Source organism: Dermacentor silvarum, chromosome 10 (assembly GCF_013339745.2).
Source record: "Dermacentor silvarum isolate Dsil-2018 chromosome 10, BIME_Dsil_1.4, whole genome shotgun sequence".
NCBI lineage: Eukaryota > Metazoa > Arthropoda > Arachnida > Ixodida > Ixodidae > Dermacentor > Dermacentor silvarum.
Window position 1 is genome coordinate 107,455,855 of NC_051163.1, and position 22,460 is coordinate 107,478,314.

Consider the following 22,460-nt stretch of genomic DNA (forward strand, 5'->3'; position numbering starts at 1 on the left):
TACACGCTTGCCTCGTCTGCGCTCAGTCGGGCTACGACTTGCGAGGCTTCTCCCGGCAACAACGCAAGCAACCGCTCCGGCCATGTGTCTTGGTGAAATGATTGCCTCTCACAAATTCGCTCAAAATTAATCAGGTAGAGACCAATGTCATCGCATGTTTTGTACGGGTGAAGCAAACTCTTCATTTTCACGCTTTCAGTTTATGGTGGCATCCCATCCGCCCCGTGCACTAATCTCGCGTGCTCTGGTTGTATTTTCTGGAGCTCAATTTCTGCCAGCCTTTGTTCCCTCTTTTCCTGCTTCTCCTTCTCTTCCGCCTTTTCTTTCCTCTCGCGACATATCTTTTCCCATGCATCCGTGAGCTCGTCCTCATCGAAACCCACTTTGTCAATCGCAGTACGAATTTCGGGCTTTCTCAACTTATGGCTAATATCCATACCGACTCTGCTGCTAACAGCAACAGCTCCTCTTTCCTTAACTCTGTGATATCTATGCTTTTCGAGAGCTGACTACAATTTCCCCTGTATTGACCGCACACCCAGTGCCGCTCAATGCCAGCTAATTGCCCGATAGAACCGTGTACTAATCGTCCGGCAAAACGTAGTCGCTCAAGCACTCACCCAACCTCGAGCTTGTGAAGGCCGTGTCTCCCAGAGCCACGTTCTCAGGTCCGCCGATCCCAGATCGTGAGGAGTGTCGCCTTCTGCTGCTCTTCTTTACTGTTTCTTTTAGTCGTCGAAGACTCCACGTCGTTACTGCGACGGTTGTGCCTCCCTGAGCCACGAAGAGGAGCTCTGCTGATCCCGGATCCACAGAAGTCGCTCTTCCGTCCGCAGTTTACATCGAGCTTGCAAAGGATCCAAGGTTCCGCCGATCCCAGATCGTGAGGACTGCCTTCCTGATCCCACCGCTGCCACCAGTTTGCTGCGGCTCGAGGTGGCGTTTGGGCCAAGAATCCACCAAGCCCATCGATGAGTACATCAAGTAGAAGGGAATAGGAAAATGGTTTAATTTACATTATGAACACTGACTCCGGGTACGGAAGCCCACTCCCCCAGGAGCACATTCAACGTCTGAGTTCGTATCAGGTCACGTCAACCCCCTCCCCACGGCACCACCGGTCTCCGCTTTTAACCCCTTCGTCTTCCCTAGGAGACTCGACAGGGGAATCTGCTGACCTTGGTGCGGCCAATCAGAGAAGTTGTCGTGTTCACCCAACTCCTCCTCTACTGTTGTATCCTCGCCCTCGCCTTTTTCTGCCACTGCGTAGTCTTCTGGGAAACCGAGATCGTTGTCGGTCCCACGGTAGCAATTCCTGGAAGTTGGCCGCTCTCGCCTCAATCCGGTTAACTCGTCGTGGCCGGTGTAGGGCGCGGTCGCCGTTTGGGCGACGCTGATGAAAGGCACTGCCTCGTTGCAACATCCAAAGGTGCGCACTCCCGATTCGGGACGCTTGTCAGCTTTCACCGTCCGTGTCTACCACTGTCGCCGTCTGAGCGACGCTGATGAAAGGGGCTGCCTCGTGGTAAACGTCCAAGGTATACTCAGGACCAGGTTGAGACGTAACAGTACTTGGGTATATGTATGCTACATGATATGCCATGCACTGTGATATGCGGTATATGCGGGTTATATTGCCACACCATCCTATCACTAAAGTTGCTCATACAAGGTCTTACATTCCTGACAAAATTATTCCACAGAATTTTTAGAATGGCAGCCCACAAATAAATGTCATGAAGCAAAACACCAATAGTGCATGCCGTTTACCATAAATCTTCTCGTTGGCCCTTCCACTCGGTTAAGATGGTTAACCGGCGAAGCTAAAACGTGCGGCCCCGGTGTTTAGGAATGGGTTAATCCCGAGGGTTCATTAATGTACTTCTCAGTCACGAGGTTGCACATACTTTCGGCTACGACGGAGAGAACGACGTCGCTCATGATGTGCGCGCAGTCTGCCGTTGTCGCTTGCGTTCGATGTCTCCAGTTTGCTCGGCGGCGAGGTTAGCAGCATTCGACCGCCACTGCCACTTGCGATTCTTCGAAATTAAATTGCTTCACAATTAAATTTGTCCTTTACGTACGACATTGAATGGCTCGTACTCACTTAAGCATATGGTTTAATTTATACCCCCGTAAAAGCAGCCTAGCCATTACGACGACAGAATTTAAGTGAAATTTTACGCTGGAAGGATGAGCGGCAACGCGGCTAGCTGTGGAAGAAGATGAAGATGACGAACGCGGGAGTAGTGGCACGAGCGCGTGCCGAGCACGAGCATGAACGCAACTCGAGGGGCGCCAACGAGCCAGCTACGGAAGAAGACGACGACGCCGGAGACAGTGCTGAGGATGTTAGTTTTCTGTACACAGGCAATTTTGCCTAGATATATGCGATTTCGCCTAGCCATATCAAGCTTCGCTTTAATAACTGCTCAAACCTGAAAATGATGTAATTTTATTGGCGTGGCTGTGCACCACCTCCGGGATCGGCCCAGGAAAGGGTTGGAAACAGCCGATCAGGAAAAGTGGTGGTAAAGCCGCTAAAGGAGACTTTTGCTTCAATTAATAAACATAAATGAAATTGACCGATGGTGGGATTGAAGCAGAGGACCCCTAGCACAACAGCTAGATTTTACTTAGCTTACATTTACTTCAATTCATACTACCTCAACAGCTACTAGTCTTACACTCCGTGTATTATTCTGGCATGTTACTATCGCATTAATTGTTCCGCCCTTACGGCGAAACTATGATTTTTTTACCAATTTATTTCTCAGCAACGAATGCAGTGAAAATTTGGCCAGTCATATATTTCTCTTGCAAAGAATCTTTGTTCAGCTGCCGTCTTCAGATCCACACAGAGCCGTACTGTGTTTTGTTCGAACTCACAGGCTAACGGGCCAAACCGGGCGTGGCCCAAGTATTACGGGTACCCGCCAGGTTTAAAAACCTAGAGCTGGGCACGTGTGGGCCTCGTGTGACACTTTCGGGATGGGGCTGAGCCAGGGCCCATAAAGAGGGCCGGTGAAAAGGGCCCGTGCATTGTAAGAACCCTGCTCCATTGACAGCTATCTGACTTTCACAGGGAAAGTCTCTGTCTGTAAAGTTTAGTCTGTCGGCTTTTATAGTTCCGTCAACTGGGTCTTGGTTCAAGCACTTAAAGTATGAATAGGCTGTCGAAAATGCTCTGCTTCCAAGTTTTTTAGCAGATTCCCACCATCTGGTGTTCCTGTGCCCGGGGATAAACCCTGTCGAAGTGAGATTGTTTATGTATGGCGGGATACGAATAATCCTGTCTGAAATCTTTGCGCGCTTGCTTGTTGACGGTCAGTTCCACGAGCCACTTGTATATCCTTGACTGAGCAGTGCACTGAATACGCAAGACTTACAAGAAAAAAACGACATCCCGTTGGCCTATTTTTCTCCCTGCCTTATCACTGCACTGCTCAAATTAAAGAAGAATAATTACCAATCAAGGAACATATCAGTCGCTTAAACCGCTTGACCGCCACCTCCATGTTTAGTTACCCGCTCGATTGTGTCATGTGCAAATTCATTAAAAATATTGTAGCAACATTAGTCAATAACTCAATAACAGGTTTATAAAAAAAGCTATTTATTAAGCGGCGAACTTGTGCCCAGAGGTAAAGAGGATCACTCTGTCGCCTGTGCAGCGGCGGTAGTCGAAGACGTTCTATGTCGCGTGCCACTGTCCTCAAGCGCTCTCGCGGCCTCCCATGATGAAGCCACACGCGGTCGTTTCCCATTAGTAGGGTAGCTTCTAGGTAGGAGCTCGTGTGCACGCAGGCTGGTAGACAGGTGCACTCCGCGTTTCGTGATGGACGCTGATGGTGTTCAAAGGAATCTGCGTGGTACGTGAATCCAGGCTACGTGACACTATCCCCCCTACTAATGCGCATCGACCCGATGCGTAAGAAAACAACATAATGTGTAGGTGTTGTAGATAAACTAACTTGTATCATGGCTGTCTTGCTGGTTGCTCGTTCAATCTATCGGTAATAATAAAGTTTCATGAGCACAACATGTACGGGGTCTGTGGGGTTGCGTTGCCTTGAACGCTCGCATAAGTAAGGTCACTGAGTCGGCGAACTGCTTCACAAGGCCCAAAATATCGAGAAAGAAGTTTTTCAGGCAGCCCACGACGTCGTACTGGGGTCCAATACTCACACTTTGTCACCCGGTTCATATCGCGTTTCGCGATGTCGCCGGTTGTAGTGCCGTGCCTCGATCTGTTGTCGGCGACGTATTCGGTATCTTGCCAACTGGCGGGCTTCCTTGGCTCTTTGTAAAAACTCACCTAAATTCGGGGGGTAAACATCTATCGGCAGCATAGCATCCAATTTTGTGGTAACTGCACGACCGTATACAAGCTGGATTGATGTGGCTCTAGTTGTCTCTTATACGGCCGTGTTATAGGCAAAGGGGACACAGGGCAAAATTTCATCCCATATCCTATGCTCAACATCTACATGCATAGAGAGCCTGTCAGCGAGAGTTCTATTCAAGCGTTCAGTTAGACCAATGCTTTGAGGATGATAGGCGGTAGTTTTCCTATGGTCAGTATGAGCCATCCTCATCAAGCGTTGCATAAGTTCCGCTGTGAAGGCTGTTTCATGATCAGTAATGACGATGTTTGAAGTGCCATGCCGGAGGACTACGTTGCTTACGAAGAACTTGGCAACTTCAGCCGCCGTTCCTCGATGTAGGGAGTCTGTTTCAGCGTACCTGGTTAAGTAATCTGGAGCCACCATGATCCACTTCTTCCCAAGTGAAGATGTAGGAAAGGCTCCAAGAAGGTTCATTCCAACTTGTTGAAATGGTGCTTGCGGTGGATCTATAGGCTGTAAAGGCCTGCCGGTTTCACAGACAGACGGCCGCTGTCTTTTCGGTATCTGGTCGAACACCTTGAGCGCTTAGTCAGCTAAGGCGTTGCTCTGCTGAGAACGAGATCGCGGGATCGAATCCCGGCCGCGGCGCCGCATTTCGATGAAGGTGAAATGCAAAAACGCCCGTGTGCTTGCGTTGTAGTGCTTGTTAAAGAACCCCAGGTGGTCAAAATTAATCCGGAGCCCTCCACTACGGCGAGAGTCATAATCAGAACTGGTTTTGGCACGTAAAACCCCCGAAAGAAGAAGAAGAAGCTGTTGACATGTCCAAGGAACCGAAGCTCTTCAAATGCGAACTGATACTTCCCCGGTTAAACTGTTAGGTTTGCCGAATGGATTAACTCTAACACTAACCGCAGTCGCTCTATGAACGTTGTAGACAAGATGACGACATCGTCAAGATTTACTAGGCAAGACTGCCATTTTAAGCCAGAAAGTACAGTGTCGATCATGCGCTGAAACGTTGCCGGCACTGAACAGAGACCAAATGGGAGAGCTTTGCATTCAGAGTCAATATACGGGGTGACAAATGCTCTCTTCTTGCGGTCTCGCTCATCCACTTCAATTTCCCAATATCCTCTTTTCAGATCGAGGGAGGAGAAAAATTTTCCACACCGTAGCCGATCTCACGTGTCATCGATGCGTGTAAGGGGGTATACATCCCGCGTAGTCACACTGTTCAATTTACGGTATAGTCTGCACAGAACCGCAGTGTGTCATAATTTTTTAACAAGCACTACGGGAGATGCCCACGGACTGCTGGAAGGCTGAATTACATCGCCTTTGAAAATTTTGCGCACAAGGTTCTTGATAATCTCTCTTTCCTTCGGCGATGCTCAGTACGGATGTTGGCATACCGGCCTGGTTGTCTCCTCTGTTTTAATTCTGTGCTTTGCAATGGTCGTGCGCCACACTTTTGAAGAACTAGAGAAACATTCAGCAAAATCCTGTATCAGGCAGTGTAACTGTTGTTTTTGAAGCACTGAAAGGTTTCGACTGACGGCAATTACTTCGTGGACATCGCGGGTCGTTGGCACAGCTGCTGATGCTAGCTCTAGGCTGGCTAATTTTGTCGTTTCAGAAAACTCATGGAAGAAGGCGATAGTTGTTCCTTTCGCGATGTGCTGAAACTCGTTTCCAAAATTAGTGAGGAGGATATCTGCGCACCCCTTACGGAGGTGAACGAGTCCCCGTGCCACACACACGCTCCTGTTCAAGAAAACTTTCGTGTTGCTATCTGCTATACTTTCGCACTCGCTGTGTGTGTCATTTTTGACTAGAACTATTACACTGCTGCGTGGCGGTACAGTTACACCGTCATCGACGACTCGCAGTGGGGTGATATATGGTTCTCCTGATTCTTTCCAGGTTATAGCTTGTTCCGTCGAGAATGATACCCTTGACTTCTGTCATTTGATAATGGCACCGTTAGCCTTCAGATAATCGATTGCAAGTATAACATCCCTCGAGCATTTATAAAGTACAACGAATTCACCGAACGTATGTAAATTCTCGTATTCGAACTCTTGCGGCGCACCTGCCAAGAGGCATAATAAGGTGACCACATGCTGTGCGGATCTGACGTCCATTCCACTCCGCCGAACCTTTTTCAGCTTCTTCGCCAGTTCATAGCTTATCACCGAATAATCCGCCCCGATATCAATTAACGCATTCAGCTCGTACCCATCAATGCACAAAGGCAAGGCTGAAGCGATTTTATCATTCCTGCACTTCTTTACCTGGAACCAATCGTCGATGTTACCCTTGTTCCGCACAGGAGGATGTTCGCATGTCTGATTGTTAGCGGCCCCTCCTCCACAGGTCTCTCACTTCTGTTTTCCGGCTTCGTGGCAGGCGAACGAGGCCTAGCCGTGCTTGAAGAGGCACACGGGCTTGGCGATCGGTAAGGCATGGGGTATGGTGACCGCGGTTGGTGATGGCGAGGTGTGCTAAAACTCTGACGCGTACATAAGTACTCTTCCATGTAGGACGGTCTTTCAGCGTTTTGGGGGCATGGTGCATTTATAAGAAATCCTCTAAGACCGGCTTGACGGTACGGACAAAATCGGTACAGATCACCAGCCTCTCCGCAGTGAAAACACAGGGGCCTACGGTCGGCGTCACGCCACACATCACTTTTCCTGGGCCTTCTCTCAGCCATACAGGGCGCATTGTGCGCTATCGGTACGTAGTTACTTGGCCTCGCGATGGGCGCATTGTGAACGGTGGATGCACTGTGAACAATTGGTGCACTATGAACGATGGGTGCATCAGCGAACGGCGGGTCACCTGAGCATGTCAGAGTACGTTGGCGTTCGTCGTGCCGGTGGTGGCTCACACTGTGGTACCCGTATGGCTTGCCTCACTTCGCTTCTGACGATATCGACGATAGACGGTTCCGGCCGAACTGCGTGAGACTGCATCTTGCGCCGCTGTTCCCTGACTACAGACCTGAGAAGTTCCCGTAGTGTGTGCAGATTATTTTCAGTGCACGCAGAAAAAACATCTGCGGACGCGCAGCTTAGGTCGCGGTTGTATTGCCGGGCTCGCTGCTGAAGCGTCATTTCAATCGTTGTTCTTCCGATCGAAACTCGGCAACGGTGCGTGGCGGATTGCGTACGAGACCAGCGAAAAGCTCTTGCTTTACCCCATGCATGAGATGGTGCACCTCCTTGCCTTCACTCATGTTGGGGTCAGCGCGCTTGAAAAGGCGGGACATGTCCTCTATGTACATGGCTACGCTTTCATTCGTGCGCTGATACCGTGCCCGAAGAGCAGTTTCTGCCTTCTCCCTGCGATCGTTGCTACCATACGTAGCCAGCAGCTACTGCCGAAACTCTTCCCAATACGACAGAGAAGTCTCGTGGTTTTCGTACAAGGTTCCAGCTGAGTCTTCTAAAGCAAAGTACACATTGCGCTGCTTGCGTTCTTCACTCCATTCGTTCGACCTTGCCACTCTCCCGAAAGGGTCCAACCAGTCCTCGGCGTCTTCGAACGAGTTGCCGTGAAAGGCCTGTGGTGGGATAGGTTGGCTCACGATGAGCTGTGCCGGGGTAGTAACTTGGCTGGTCATGGTAGCGCGGTCAGTTGGCTCCCTTGCCGCGAAGAGAAGAGGTTAGAATTCTGGCGAATCCCCTCGAAGACGATGGCTGGTCATTTGGTGGCACTGGCGTCAGTTCCACGGGTTCCAGTCACCGAGGATTAGGACTACGCTCTCTTCGGTGTGTGGGGCTCGGAATCATGCCCAGCATCTCCACCGGAAATGTAGCCACTTTAGTCAACACAGGTTTATAAAAAATAAATTATTTATAAAGGGCCGAAGTTGTGCCCAGAGCTAGAGGATCACTCTGTTGCCTGCGCAGCGAAGGTAAGTCATTCTCTGTCACGTGCCACCGTCCTCGAACGCCGCTCGCGGCCTCCCTTGATGAAGCCACAAGCTATCGTTTCTCATTGGTGGGGCAGCTTCTCGGTGGCAGCTCGTCCGCACGCAGGTTGGTAGACAGGCGCACTCCGCGTGTCGTGATGGACACTGTTGATGTTTAAAGCGATTTGCATGGTACGTGAATGCAGGCTACGTGGCGATGTGTAGGGACGGTAGCCAGCTCGCGTAAGCTTATACTGCAGACCGATACTCAGCAGGCTAGGAAATTGACCTGCAGTGTAGATATAGATTTTTTTTTCATGTTGGATACGCCCTAACGGACTGTAGAAGTATTGAGGACAGGGTATGAAGGGGATAGGAGTTGAGCTTGTCTTGGTTTTCATGTATGATTACAGAGAAGGGATGAGAGAAAAAACCATAGGTGATACTGGACTGTCTCACATCACCTGTTACAAAAGCAGCACCTAGCAAAGGCAATGTATGCAGACAAGCGCAAAATATACACAATAATAAAGAAGCAGCCAACATCCCTCTCCCTTTCCGCTTCTCGACTTCCTCTGATTTCTCCCCGTCCGCACAATAATCTCAGTTTTCAGCGTCTCTATTATTACACGAACGCTTTCAGCACATATCTGCATTCCCACGTTTCATTGTATTATGAAATCACCTTCTTGATGATATAGCGAACATTCAAGATGCTGTAAGCTTTAGGTGGCTGCTGCATACGCTGCTTGTCCAGCATTGTAAATGTATCATTGGCTATGTGTGGCTGTTTATGTTTATCCATGTTTTATGCGTTGTCCTTAATGTTGTATATTGTTTCATTTCGTTGTATATTTTCATGTATTTCCATGACAACTAAAAGCTTGTCGCTTTCTTTTCCTTTCGATTGTATAGTCTTGACGGCTCCTGGTAAAAAACAAAAGTGCAACCTCCCCAACCCCCGTGACTCGCAAAAGGTTTTTATGTCAGAAACCATTAGGTAAATATATAAATATGCGAATGCATAAGTAGTACACTTTATCACAACCAAATACAACACACAATTTGTGAGGGTAAGAGGATAAAAATTTTGTAGTCGTCTAGTGCAATATTAAAAGCACCGATAATGGGGATGTATAGTGAAAACAGTAACAATAATAACGCCATAATCTCTGTGGCACACTGTTCTGTGGACAACTACAGATACTTGTGTGAAAGTTCAGACAAACACAGTGATCGAACAGTAGCAATCGGTTCTCATAAAATCAACCACAAATTTTTGCGATTTTCACCCTTGTTTACTTTTTTTCAGGTACTTTGAGGACGTATTCATTATAAGCGGTCAAGCAGCGCTGGTGGCACAGTATGGTGACTACTTTACCTACGATAATAATCCCAGGGCAAAAATATTCAGGAGAGACCATGTCAAAGTCACTGACACAGACTCCATGATGGCGCTGATGAGGTAAGCAGACAAGTTCTAGCCACCTTTATTTGCCCTCGACAACTAACTGCCAAGACATAAATTTATTTATTTATTTATTTAAAAATACCTTACAGGCCCAAAGGGCATTGAGTAAGGGGAGTTTACTTAATACCATGAGAGCACAAGCAAACAAGCATGGAACAGGGTTACAATGCAAGTGAACATCAAAACGCAACGCAACAGAGTAAACTGCAAAATGCAAAACGAGTCTCCAACGCAAGTGAACAAAAAAAATGCAGCACAACAGAATACGTTTCCGAAATAAGCACTAAAAGAGCCTTTGAGTGCAAGTGAAGAAGAAAACAAAAAACAAACAAGAACGCAACAGATAGCAAAATAAACAAAAGAACTTAAACGACGAGACCATGTTACAGCACTATTTAACAAAAAATATATACCTCAAGCTTGTGGCGAAATGTGTTAAGGTTATTATCAGAGGCGATATCATCGGGAAGATCATTCCACATGCGGATGGCTTGTGGAAGTGCGGATGTGTTAAAAGCGTTCGTATTGCCAAAGATGCGCGTGAAGCTGAGGTGATTATGTAGCCTGCGTGACGTGAAAAGGTGGCGTTCAAGGTGTAACGAGGCTATTTTATTGCTGTAGACGTACTTGTGAAACAGGCATAGGAGAGACATTTGACGGCGAATGGCCAATGGTTTAAGGGAATGATCAAGTTTAAGTTGAGTCACACTTGAATGATTGTCATAGTTCATTGAAATGTAACGGGTGGCTCTGTTCTGAACTGCTTCAAGCATGCTAATTTGATAATGAGCGGAAGGGGACCAAACAGATGAGGCATACTCAAGTTGTGGGCGGACGAAAGTTAGATACGATAATTTGCGAATGTTTGAGGGGCAATGACGGAGGTTACGTCATAAATACCCTAAAGTTTTTGAGGCTTTCGCGCACGCAGCAGTGACGTGTTCAAACCAGGCGAGGCCTGGTGTGAGGCAAACGCCAAGATTTTTATAACATGATGCCCGCGAAAGCTTGTCTCCCTGTATCTGGTAAGAAAAAATGGAAACGTCACGCTTACGTCCGAAAGAAATAATTTTACATTTGTTAGTATTTAGGGTCATGAGCCAGGTGCTACACCAGAAAGAGATAGTGTTGTGACCGTCTTGAAGGATCAGGTGGTCGTCGGGACTGTTTATTGCTCTGTATAACATGCAGTCGTCAGCAAAGATTCTAATACTTGATGACATGTTATTTGGCAGGTCATTTATATAGATCAGGAAAAGAAGCGGGCCTAGAATGCTGCCCTGCGGAACGCCAGAAAACACGTAGGAAGAGTGAGAGGAAGTATTATTAACAATCGTGAACTGCTTGCGAAGTGAAAGGAAATTCTGAAGCCAGGATAAAGTGAGAGAATCTAATCGAAGGGCAGATAATTTAGAAATGAGGCGGCAATGGGCGACACGATCGAAGCTTTGGCAACCTGAAATGAGCGTAATTAGTCTAAACACAATTTTCCTTGATTATGTAGCTGGAACACAGTTAGCTTATTGGAAACATTGCCATATATATAGAATATTTTAAGGGAAGGCGTAGCGCAAGGAACAAACCCCGAATAGCATAGGGTAGGTGCCGTTTTTTAAGGCGTTAGCATTCGTTGGGCACTTCAAGCAGTTTCGGGGCCTATCTATCGATTTACGGTTCCATATTTATCTAGGAATGTTTGTATGTTTCTATCTAACCGTTTCTCACCTACCTGAATCACTGGGTTTCTGTGCTGAGAGAGCAGGGTTCGAAACGAATTCCACCGGACCAATTTGGGTCACATGGTTTGTGGCAATGTGTACGTACATACGTGCCGCTCTTCTACTAACCTCGTTCACGCCGACAGGGGTGGCTTTACATGCGGGATTTAGTAGGTACCGCTGTTCGAAGAAACCCTTTGACGCCGGCTTGGAGCACAGGGTGTGTGTCACACGGTCTGTCCTGTTCTTCAATGAACCTTATGGATGCCCACTTAAGTGACTAGGCATGTGCAAGTATGTGTGTGCCATTCTTCGCTGAGCGTCTCTGACGCTAATTTGGCTAACTATCTCCCACTCGAAACGTGCCGCTCTACAGTTACGAAAACGTTCCCTTAAATTTACCCGATGCTGAGCGGAATCGAATCCATGTCAGAAGGGTTCCTCGAGGACAGCAACCTGAAGCATCAGCAAGCTGAGCGACAAATGCACCGGGCATGTGCCGCCTTTCAATGAACGCCTGTCACACAACCGCTTTACCGAGCTGCGCTATGAATGCATTGGGTATGTGCCGCTCTGCGATGACCCTCTCACCAAGTTGGGTCACTGCAGTATGTGCCAATGAGGCTGCGGCAAGCGAGGGAACAATTCTCAGCGTTCGTGGCAGGCACCGGAGTATCGTGTTTCTGGTCTCAGAGGCCACGTGCTGGTAGTGCTACTAGATGGCGCAGCGAGTCCAGAAAGTAAGCGCGAGACAGGGGCCCGGTTGCTGCATGGTGCATATCTCTGCGTTCGCACGCACCCGCGCTCCATTCATTTCGGAGGCCATGCTTGGGCTTCGCAGCGGCTGCACTAGATGGCGCCTAGTGTTCCCAGGAAAGCGCGAAAGAGGAGTGCCGCAGCAGTACACGCCTCATAACTCGTTACGACGGTGGCAATACGTTGTGTAGCTATATTGATTAAATGCCAACGCATTACTGCTGATAGTCATCGGGAAATGTGTTCTGCCGCAATTTGTCTAGCAACACATCATCCCTTGCATGACGTATGAGCATATGTGATAATCGCAGATAAAGTGATTAAATAAAGTTCAATAATTTCAATTGACCAACTTTAGGTGCAAGTTACAATTGCAGAAAAACAGTCAGTTTATGAAGCATGTGTATGCGTTGGGTAGCACACCTGTGGCGGCCTTACCATTAACTCCCTCGCCACAGCGCAGAAGGCCCACGTTCGTAATTGATTCCTCGCTTAAAAGTTTCGAAAGAAGTGCCGCAGCACGCCGGTGTCAAAGTCGTCCAACCTTTCCGTGCACTGACTAGGCTGTTTTAGAATAGGCACTTTTAGAATACAAAAGCACCTTGTCCCAGTGCACGCACCTAACTCAAACGGTATCATTGGATTCGGGTTTCCACACTCCCCTAGCGCTGAATTTCAAAAATAGAGCTTGTGCCCGAAACGCGCCAAACCTGCCTTGGGTCGTGTCGGCGCCTTCGCGAACAAGTTTTTTTTTTCCAGCCTCCTTGGTCGCGAACATCTCTAAAGTGCGCAAACGCCGCCTCATTGAAAATAATAAACTCTCAGGTATACTTTTCTTCCTGTAAAATGTTACGAATTGCATTATTTCTTGTTGTTTTTTTTCCTATCGCATTTTTTTTTTTCATTTTTCTTCCGCCTGCACATGACGCAAACGCAAGCTGGGAACCCTATTCCAAAGTACCTTCCCGGCAGGGCAGACCGCGAACTTGCCTCGAGCGGCCAGTCGAGGGGAAATGTTACTTGTATTCGCTGGCGTCTTTCACGGTCGGAAAAGCACTTTTATGTAGCCAATGGAGGCGAAATGCAAAAACACCCGTGTGCTAGCGTTGTAGTGCGCGTTAAAGAACCCCAGGTTGTCAAAATTAATCCGGAGCCCTCCACTATGGCGTGCCTCATAACCAGAACTGGTTTTGGCACGTAAAACCCTACAAAGAAGACTTTTATATAGCACGTTCTAAGCAACAGAAAGCTGTATCGGGAGTTTTTCATGTTGCTCTACAATATACTCATTGACACTTTTAATCTGATAATTCAGAACCTGATTAATTAATTATGACTAATTATTTAATTCGGTGTAATGGAAAGAATAAGCTCAGTATCTCCAAGCGACGGCAAAGAACATTACGTTGGTTCTGTCCAGCTACGCGGCATTTGCATATTTTGACAACTTGGTGCATGATAGTTGGGACACCCTGTATACTTAGTTTTAAAAAAAGGAACACACATACGATATATATATATATATATATATATATATATATGTATATTGCATCGTCGTTTACTCTGGCGAATTCCGTGACACGGTTGAAACATTCGCCACTAAACATACATTTTCCGTATGTGTGCTCCTTTTACATACAGGGTGTTTCAGCGCACTTTATCGCTCATATTGCAATTTACAAATTGTAGCCGTGGAGTTCGCAAGACGGATCTACTTGGAGCGAATTCTCGGGGTGACACCAGTTTCGAGATATTAATTCCCGCACTTTGCGGAGAAATGCAATGGCGTTGCAGTTAGTTTCTTAACAAAACGTCGTTTTATGCATTGAAGCGCAAAAGTAACTGGGACGCCAATGTATTTCTCCGCAAAGTTCGCGAATTATTATCTCGAAACTGGTTTCATCCTGAGAATTAATTCTAAGTGGATCCGCCTTGCGAACTCCACGGCTACAATTTGTAAATGGCAATATGAGCGATAAGGTAATTGGTTAAAAAACTAATTAGTGAATTGTTGTTAATTATTCTATTATGCATTTCAATTTTCTGTGCAAGTAATGTCCGCCTCTTCGTGCAGACCAGCACATTAACTAAATTGGGCTATCTGCCACAGGCAACCTTAAATAAATTTAGAAAGTGTCCGCTGAAACACCCTGTATATATTGTAAAGGAGAAAACAAAGACAAAACCCGTTCACTGGGAAGGCTGTTTTATTCTCTGCCTCGCCGTCTTCCAGCGCCCGCCTTGCGAGCGCCCGCGGCCAAGTTCACTTCGTCTTGAACGCCAAACCATGATCTCTGGTAGCAGGAATTGGAAATGACGGATTGCCACCGCCACTGCTGATGGAACAAGGAGGTGTTGGGGCTGCTTGCTGCTGAATAGTAGAAGATACCGAAGTGCTGCTACTGCTCCCCTAGTGTGGTGGTGGCGTTGGACAACAGGCATCCTGCAGTGAAAGCTGCCTGGTGTGACTGACACTCCCGAAGACGAGCACGACGACGGCGCCGGGTAGAGTGGTCCTGCGCGCGGCTGCTGCTGCAGTGCAGGGAGGGTAATTACAGGACCCTGGCCCATTCGGTCCAAGCCCTGGTCGGTACCTCGCTGCTTCAGACGTAAGTCTAACGCCGTCTCGTACATTTGCCGCTGGTGGGCCATCTCGTTGGTGGACGGTACCCCCTTTGCGGCAGAGGTGGCGTGTGCCGGAGTGGGGCTTTTGTGGCGCTGCTTCTCGGCCCTCAGCAGCCGCAGAGCCACGGCGGCTGGGTCCGTGTCCCAAGGGTGGCAGTACTGCAGATTGCCCGTGCCGTCGCCACATGCCTCTGCCTGCACCGCCGCTGCGGATGCAGCTTCATCCGCTGTCTTGTAGGCCTTGCTGCCGGGTTCGCTGTGGAAAGCGGAGGACGCCGACGTGGAGCTGCTCGAACCGGAGGCATGTGACTGATGCGGTGGGGGCTGAGGCATCGACTCGCTGACGCTGTTGCTGAACCATTAGTTCTCGGCCACGATCTTCGACGACGACGAGCCACAGCTGATGCTCGGGGATGTAGGGGACGCGCAGGCAAAATGAAGTTTGCCGAAAGCAGCTATAAGAGCTGCATTCAAGCCAGGACCCCTGCTTGATGCCTTCGTACTTGTCCCAAGCCTTGGCGGCACCGCAAAGTCGGTTTGCCGCAACCAGCCATCGTTTTTGGTCTGGCCAAGCATGACGGTCACGCATAGCATTGATAGCATGAACCCAAAGCCGCAAAACGGCGGTATTTTTACGAAATCCGGCTGCTGAAAGTCGCAGCGTATCGTCTCCGCCATGCTACCTGTCCAGCTGCCCGAGGAACCAGGGCCGGTGTCCATGAACAGTGCGGTCGTTTTGGTAGTCGCGGCAGCTGGTTCTACCACCAAGGAAGCATCAACGACATACTTTGGTGGCTGAGGATTCGAAGTAGTTCGCATGATGATATTCTCGCCGAGGGAAGCGCGTACGGCGTTCCCAGGCAGGACAGGTCCAAGACGGTGGGGCCGAAGCGCTGTCTCACTGTGACGTGCAACGGCCCAACCACCGACGGATGCGAAGGTGTTCGTCAAAAGCGTGAGCTGGTGGTTCAGCTTGGCGAAGAGAAATAGCGCCTCTTCTTCTTCGCAACCACAATCTCTCTCTCTCTCTCTCGCACGGCGGAGAGCAATCACGACGTCTCCGGTCTGTGAAAGGCCGTGGGGGGATGGAAGAGAGGGACGAGAGGCGACGTTTAGCTGTGGCACTAAATGCGTATCCAGCGACCGAGCGAAAGGGTAACTAACGACTAAATCTCCCACACGAAAGGAGGAAAGTGGGAAGGCAGTGCGTGAGGGAGGGTACGCGGCTTCTACTCTGCCAGGAACTGCGTAGTTTGCACGGCTGAGGGCTGTCGCGTGCACCGTATCTTGAAAGCGATCTTCGCACGGCTCTGATCTTTGTATGCGCTGTGCTTTGGCCGCTCAGTTTCCATTGAAGCGATAAACCACACGAAACTTCGGTCACTGCTCCCGGCGCGCTCACTCACGCCAGCGTTTTGACAGTTGTTCTCTGCGGTCATCGAGTGTGATCTATTCATGTTTGCTTGAGCGCGCTGACACCATGGTTGTTAGTTCAGTTACTGAGCGAATGTGTCCAAGTTTATGCTGTCCATAAAACTGCTATCCATACTCCGTATACTCTACTAGTAAATTTGCTCTCGCAATTCATGCATCGCCTTTTGGGCGAAACTGTGACTTTTTAAGTACTTGTGCCAACCACCAAAGCACCTTTCTTGTTTATCCTCCTCAAGGTACAACGACTACACCCGCGACCCGTTCTCCCGCTGCAACTGCACTCCGCCGTACAACCCAGTGTACGCCGTATCATCCCGCTACGACCTGCTTGACCCACACGGAAAATACGACATTCCTAAAATGTACCGACGGCCAGTCGGTGGCATGGACACGAAGGTATGCTATGCCATGCTGCATACTTTTCACTTCACTTTCATTTTATCTGCCTTAAAGTTTCATACGCCGGCACCACCATGGCCCACTATAAGCTTCAAACATTCCCGATTAGTGACAGCTAGATACCACTCTATAGTGAACATACAGCCGCAAAAAGGCTTGGGGACGATGCCATAACACAAACGTTAGAGGCGTACGATTAACAACTACGCGGCCGCAGTGTAGTCTTGCTCGCCTTCCCTGCCTTCCCTCTCTCCTCATCGCTCACCAACTCCGTGCAGTCCAGCGAAAGTTACGGGTGGAGTCAGAGAACCAGAAGAAAGGTGTTTCCAGTGCCCGCCATTGAACTCACGCCGTGCCATGCCGACTGTGTAGGCAAACTTCCAAAAGATTCAGGCGCGCACAATACGTAAGCATTGTGCGCGACTATAGTAAAGGCCCGGCTGGCCTTGTCCTTTGAGAGGTCTTGCCGGAGAAGTGGCGTTACGACTGGAAGATATTTGGTTAATGGCTTTTGGCGGCTTGCGCATACCGCAGTGCGCTACGCAGAGAACATAGGACACGCAGCTCGCAGTGCTGGCCTGTCCTACGCCCTACGGAGATTGGAGATCAGAGCAGGCCATCGGCGCCTCGTTTGCGACCTCATTTGAAGAAGACTGGTGGTCCTGAACCTTCGGTGGTGGCGCGTTTGGAGGCGGGAACAAACAGCCTCTCGCCGTAAAAATCGTAAAAAAAACGTAAAAGTGCAGTAAGCTTGTCTCGCCAGCTCGCCAAGCTTACTGTACTTTTACGATTCATTGGGGAGTGAGCTGTCTCCAAGACGCGCGACCTTCAGTGCAGTGCTTAGTGCGTTACCTGTGGGTGTTAATGAGGCCAAGTAAAGCATTTTGGAAATTCTATTTGTAGCTTTAACTGAATCGTAAAAACGATAAGCTAAAAGGAAATGAAGTGGGACGAAAATCAACTTGTCGCCGCTGGGAGCCAACCTCACAACCTCCGCATTACGCATGCGTTGTTGCGCTAGCAATTCTGATACAGCGGCTCCTGTTCCCCAGCGAACATTTTTGGGGCATTTATGTCTTTGTGTATGCGTACAATATCTAGCCCAGGAGTGTGAGCCAGCGCCCCTCGCGGCCATAGTGGCGGATGGTCGACGGCGTCTCGTAGTACGTGAACCTTTCAGGCACAGGTGGTTGACCAATAAACTCCCGTATGCTATCTGAAGCCATCAAGCCCGCCAGAGTATAGACCCTCGCTACGCAATGAACGAGAAGAAGGGGTGCCAAGGGGCCTAACGTTTGTTAGTCACAATTATCCGCACCTATAATGCAGAGATAGCGGGTTCAGCTCCCTAAGGCTCAAGTTGTTCTTTCGCCCGCGTTCATTTCGCTTTATCTTATCATTCTACGATTCAACTAAAACTTCAAAAAAAGTTCCTATTCTTTCCTTGGCTTCATCATCTGGTGGCTTCAAATAGTTGTGACTAACAAAAATCGAGTCCCTCTGACCAAAATCGGATTCCTTCATCTTGTTCTTATGGCGGAATTAGACTAGTAGCACTAAGGAGTTCCATTTTTAACAGAGTGCAGAATCATGGTCACTGGCCAAGTGTGATGAATAATCCGGCGTTTCGGAACCGCGTACGGGTTCCTTTCCATTTTTTAACAGAATGCAGAGCAAGGCAAAATACTAAAGAAAAAAAAATGAAACGTACACATAGACTTCTTAAGGGTGTTAAAATGGCGTTTCTTCACAGGGTATACGCATATAAGGGGTGAGTTTTCCATGAATAAGGGCGTTAAATTGATGACTCCAGGTTTTGAACGCATAAATGCATAAATCTGCACACAAGCACGCGTACACATCCATGCAATGCGCAATGTGCCTGCGTGTCGATTTCTTTTTCCCTCTAGCTTCTGAGGACTTTCAATAAAGTTTTTTGTCTGTCTGTCTAAGATTATGGCGTGTCTTGCGCGAACATTAATAACGAAAGTAACAACGCATTTAAGAACGCGTTCCAGTGCGGACTAGGAGTTTTCGAGGAACATTCAAGAACGCGTTCTCAAATAATTATTTTCTTAATTAAATGCTCGTGCAAGCCGCACCTGATGTGTCCAGCATGACGGCTGCTCCTTAGTTTTATATCCATCCAGAAGAAGTACACATGTTGAGTTACCTATACATTCAGCATAGTTAGGTTTTATGTTCAGAATATCGCTATTACAGTGCTATTAAACACTTCCTAAAGAGATCTGCAATTACAGAATGAAAACGGGCAAGCAACTTGCACAATCTGTAGGAATGTTGCGGTGCGCCTAGCAGCGCAACAAAACGTCACGAGCCTAAACAATCTCCTGGACACATTGGAGAACAAGCAGGGACGTGTTGTTTTACAAGCCTCTGCTGCACAATGGCATCAGCATGCCTGTTACTTAGCGGTGCCTTAAAGAAGACACTTAAAGCGGTGAGGTTAAGCTGGAAGTTGCGAACACCTCCCGAGTCTGCAAGTAGCCCGTCCGAGTGCATTCACGCTTTACAAAGCTAATGTACTTTCTATGCATATTCTCAGACATCGTAGGTCAGATTCATCGCATATTGTGTGGGTGTCCCTGCCGTTGCTCTGAACCCAGATACCCAGGATCTGAGCAACTGTGGCCTCTTTGATTTGCTGATTTTCGATTCGAATTTCTATGTTCTCATTACTTTTATATCGTATCCCGTGGATGCATATCATTTCCGATTTTTCGGGAGCGCAGCTGAGACCGCCGGCACTGGCAAATTCTTCAACTGCAATGGCCACCTCTTGGATGGTCTGCTCCTTTTCTGTTAGGGACCCGCACGGGGCTCATAGCGTGATGTCCGCGTAAAGGGCATAACCCAGTTGCGGGACATCGTCCATGGTTCGCGCAAGTCTACACATGGCGATGTTAAAAAGCAGAGGAGAGAAGATCGCTACCTGAGGCGTACTTTTTTTCGGCATTTGAAACGGATCGGATTTGACTTGCGATATTCCTATCGTAGCCTTCCTCCCGGTGAGGAATGCTCCTATGTACACCGTTCAGGTGAAGGCACCGTTCAGGTCAAGAACTAGCGACAGGTGGTCCCCACCCTTAGGTACGCCTTTGAGTACCTCTTCCTGTAAGAAGAGGACCGCGTCTTGTGTAGAGAGGCTGTTACAGAAGCTCAACATGGTGACCGGGAACAAGCCCCTGTCTTCAATGAAATTTTGAAGCCTAGTGTGTATGACCCGTTCGAAGAGTTTTCCCATGCAAGACGTCAGTGAATAGGTCTGAGCGCCTGCAAGGATGGATTCTTTCAGGGTTTGGGGATGGAAATAATTTTGGCGTTTTCCACACAATCAATTCACCAAACTCGGCAACGAAACAAGTGGCAAGGATGATTCATCTTCCACAAGCAATGAATGGAAGAAATCGACACTGTACGTTTACTACAGGCGCTCGTAATCAGCAAACTTGCTTACAGCCTCCCTTTTCACACACTTAACAAGAGTGAGGAGGAGCTGGTTGATTCTATCATCAGGGGGGCCTATAAGGTGGCCTTGGGCTTACCGGAAAGCACCCCGACTGACCAGCTCCTTGGGTCTGGTGTATATAACACACACACCGAGCTCAAGGCAGCAACTTTAATTTCACAAAGAAACCGACTTAGCTAGACGAGATCGGGCAGCGACATCCTTTTGAGGGCGGGTATTTCACCACACCCCCAAAATTTGGACGAGGTGCTGGTGCCGTACGGAGAAGGATCTCAGTTGCTCCTGTCCCAAGAAATATGCACAAATACAGAAAAAAAGGTAAAATGGCTAGGCAAACTAGTCAAAAACAACGAAAATACCATTTATGTTGACGCCCCGAAGTACAACCGGAAGCGTGCCGTAGTCACTGTCATTGGCAATGACAACACCAGCATAATCTCAAGCGCCTTCCTGATCACGTCCTCGATTGCCAAGGCACATTGCTTCGTGATTGCCTTGGCCATCAAGGACCGAGAATGGGCGGGGGCGTCGTACAACACCATCATCTCAGACTCTCAAGAGGCGTGCCGCTTCTTTTGAACGGCCGTCTCCCTTTCAAGGTTAGCAGCCTCCTGGGAAAGAACGCAAGAATACATACGGACTGGTCTGGTGCCCGGGACACGCAGGCCTGGACGAAACTGAGAAGGTTAACGCTCTGGCTCGAGAGCTCACGAACTCAGCGGAGCAACCACCGCACCTTCCATTCACAACAACCCGCCACGTCACTGGAAAGCCGTCGCGAGGAGGAGGATAACGATCCGGCACGCATGGTACCATGTGATGTTACTGTTCACCAGCGAGGCATGCAACAAAAATACGGCACCCCCCACAAATCTTTGGAAGGCGAAGATGCAATAGATCCAGGATTCACACGCAAGTCTACCCAACTTTACTAAGATTAAGCAAAATTTTCCCAACGATGTATGGACATTCCTGTCCGTGGTGTAGCGACTCGCCACAGTCTTTTTACCACATCTTATGGGGATACCAACTATCATCGGGGACGCCGGCTCGCTCGAGTCGACGCCATCCGAAGATGGCACAAGCACGATCCAGATGCTCGCTACGTAGATGCGTCGAAATACCCGGGCAAAACCGCTTACGCCCTGAGTGTGGTTCACTCGAGAGGCAAAGAACTGGCATCCGCCACCGTCAGGGTGCGGAACTCGGAGACCGCGGAAGAAGCGACGATCGCCCTCGCCACCACCACGAGTACGAATGCGGTCGCAGTCTTCACGGACTCTCAATCCGCAGTAAGCAATTACACGAGAGGCCGAATATCGGTGGAAGCAGTCAAAATTCTGAAGAAAATAAGCACTCCGCTCCCTTACACCTGCGTCACGTGGGTACCAGGGCACGAGGTGCTCGAGGAAAACGAAGCGGGACACGCCGCGGCCCGTGATCACGTCAACCGGGCCTCTCTCGCCGCCTCTCGAGATCCCCGACCGCCTGGTGACGCAGCGGAAGCGGAGACAATACCCCCCCGCCTACGTATAACGCCATCCTCCAACACTACCGACTGGAACGCAGGGTGTACCGGCCACCTCACCCAAAACTGACCAAAGAGTAAAGCACCGCATTCCGAAGACTGCAGAGCAACACATACAACCATGGCATCCTCATGCATCGCATCCACTCGACACTACACACAAACTGCCCGATCTGCGTCGTGCCAGACACTCTGGCTCATTTACTACTCGAGTGCTCGTGGCGCCCCGAAGGCACCGTTACCAATCATACAACGACCGCAGATGTGAACCTCCTCGCCGAGACGTGGGGAGACCACGCTCTCCACCCCGGCCCTGGACGACCAACGACGTCTTGTCACCAGAACCCGGAATGCTATCGCGGCCAGAGGATTCCTGGTGTGAGGGACCCTCCCACCTAGAGTGATCCACAGCTCAAACGCTCGGGTGCACTGTCTCGAAAATTAAAGTTTATTTCATCATCATCATCATCATCATCGTCATGGGGATGCCAAAATGGACCGCAAAGTTTAAAAGCCTATTTAGGCAGGTATAATCTAACTAACATACTGGTGCAATGGGAGGCACAACTCGCCAGCTCGGACCCGGAGGTGCAGAAGGTTCTTCTGGGTCACGTGCGGCTGGCGGCAGATGTCATGGGAGCCCTGGACTTGTGGCCTTACCCATCAAGCTCCTAACCCCCTACCCCCTTTTTCCCAATTTAATGAAGTTATGCATCATCATCATCGCATATTGAGGGGCCGGCGATGTCAGGACTACAATTGCTGCTC

At 49.0% G+C, this 22,460-nt stretch overlaps 2 protein-coding genes across 2 annotated transcripts in view; one reads left to right on the plus strand and one right to left on the minus strand.

Annotated features, from left to right (window-relative positions):
* LOC125941092 (ATP-binding cassette sub-family C member 4-like) overlaps positions 1–7,641 on the minus strand; it is a 95,742-nt gene extending 88,101 nt beyond the window's left edge. Inside the window, exon 1 of the mRNA XM_049658026.1 lies at positions 7,555–7,641. Coding sequence (XP_049513983.1) covers positions 7,555–7,641 — 87 coding nt within the window. The remainder of the gene's footprint in view (positions 1–7,554) is intronic.
* Positions 7,642–7,978: 337 nt separating this feature from the next.
* Positions 7,979–22,460, plus strand: part of LOC119431747 (putative phospholipase B-like 2) — a 121,948-nt gene continuing 107,466 nt past the window's right edge. The window contains exons 1-3 of the mRNA XM_037699218.2: positions 7,979–7,989; positions 9,584–9,736; positions 16,512–16,671. Coding sequence (XP_037555146.2) covers positions 7,979–7,989; positions 9,584–9,736; positions 16,512–16,671 — 324 coding nt within the window. The remainder of the gene's footprint in view (positions 7,990–9,583; positions 9,737–16,511; positions 16,672–22,460) is intronic.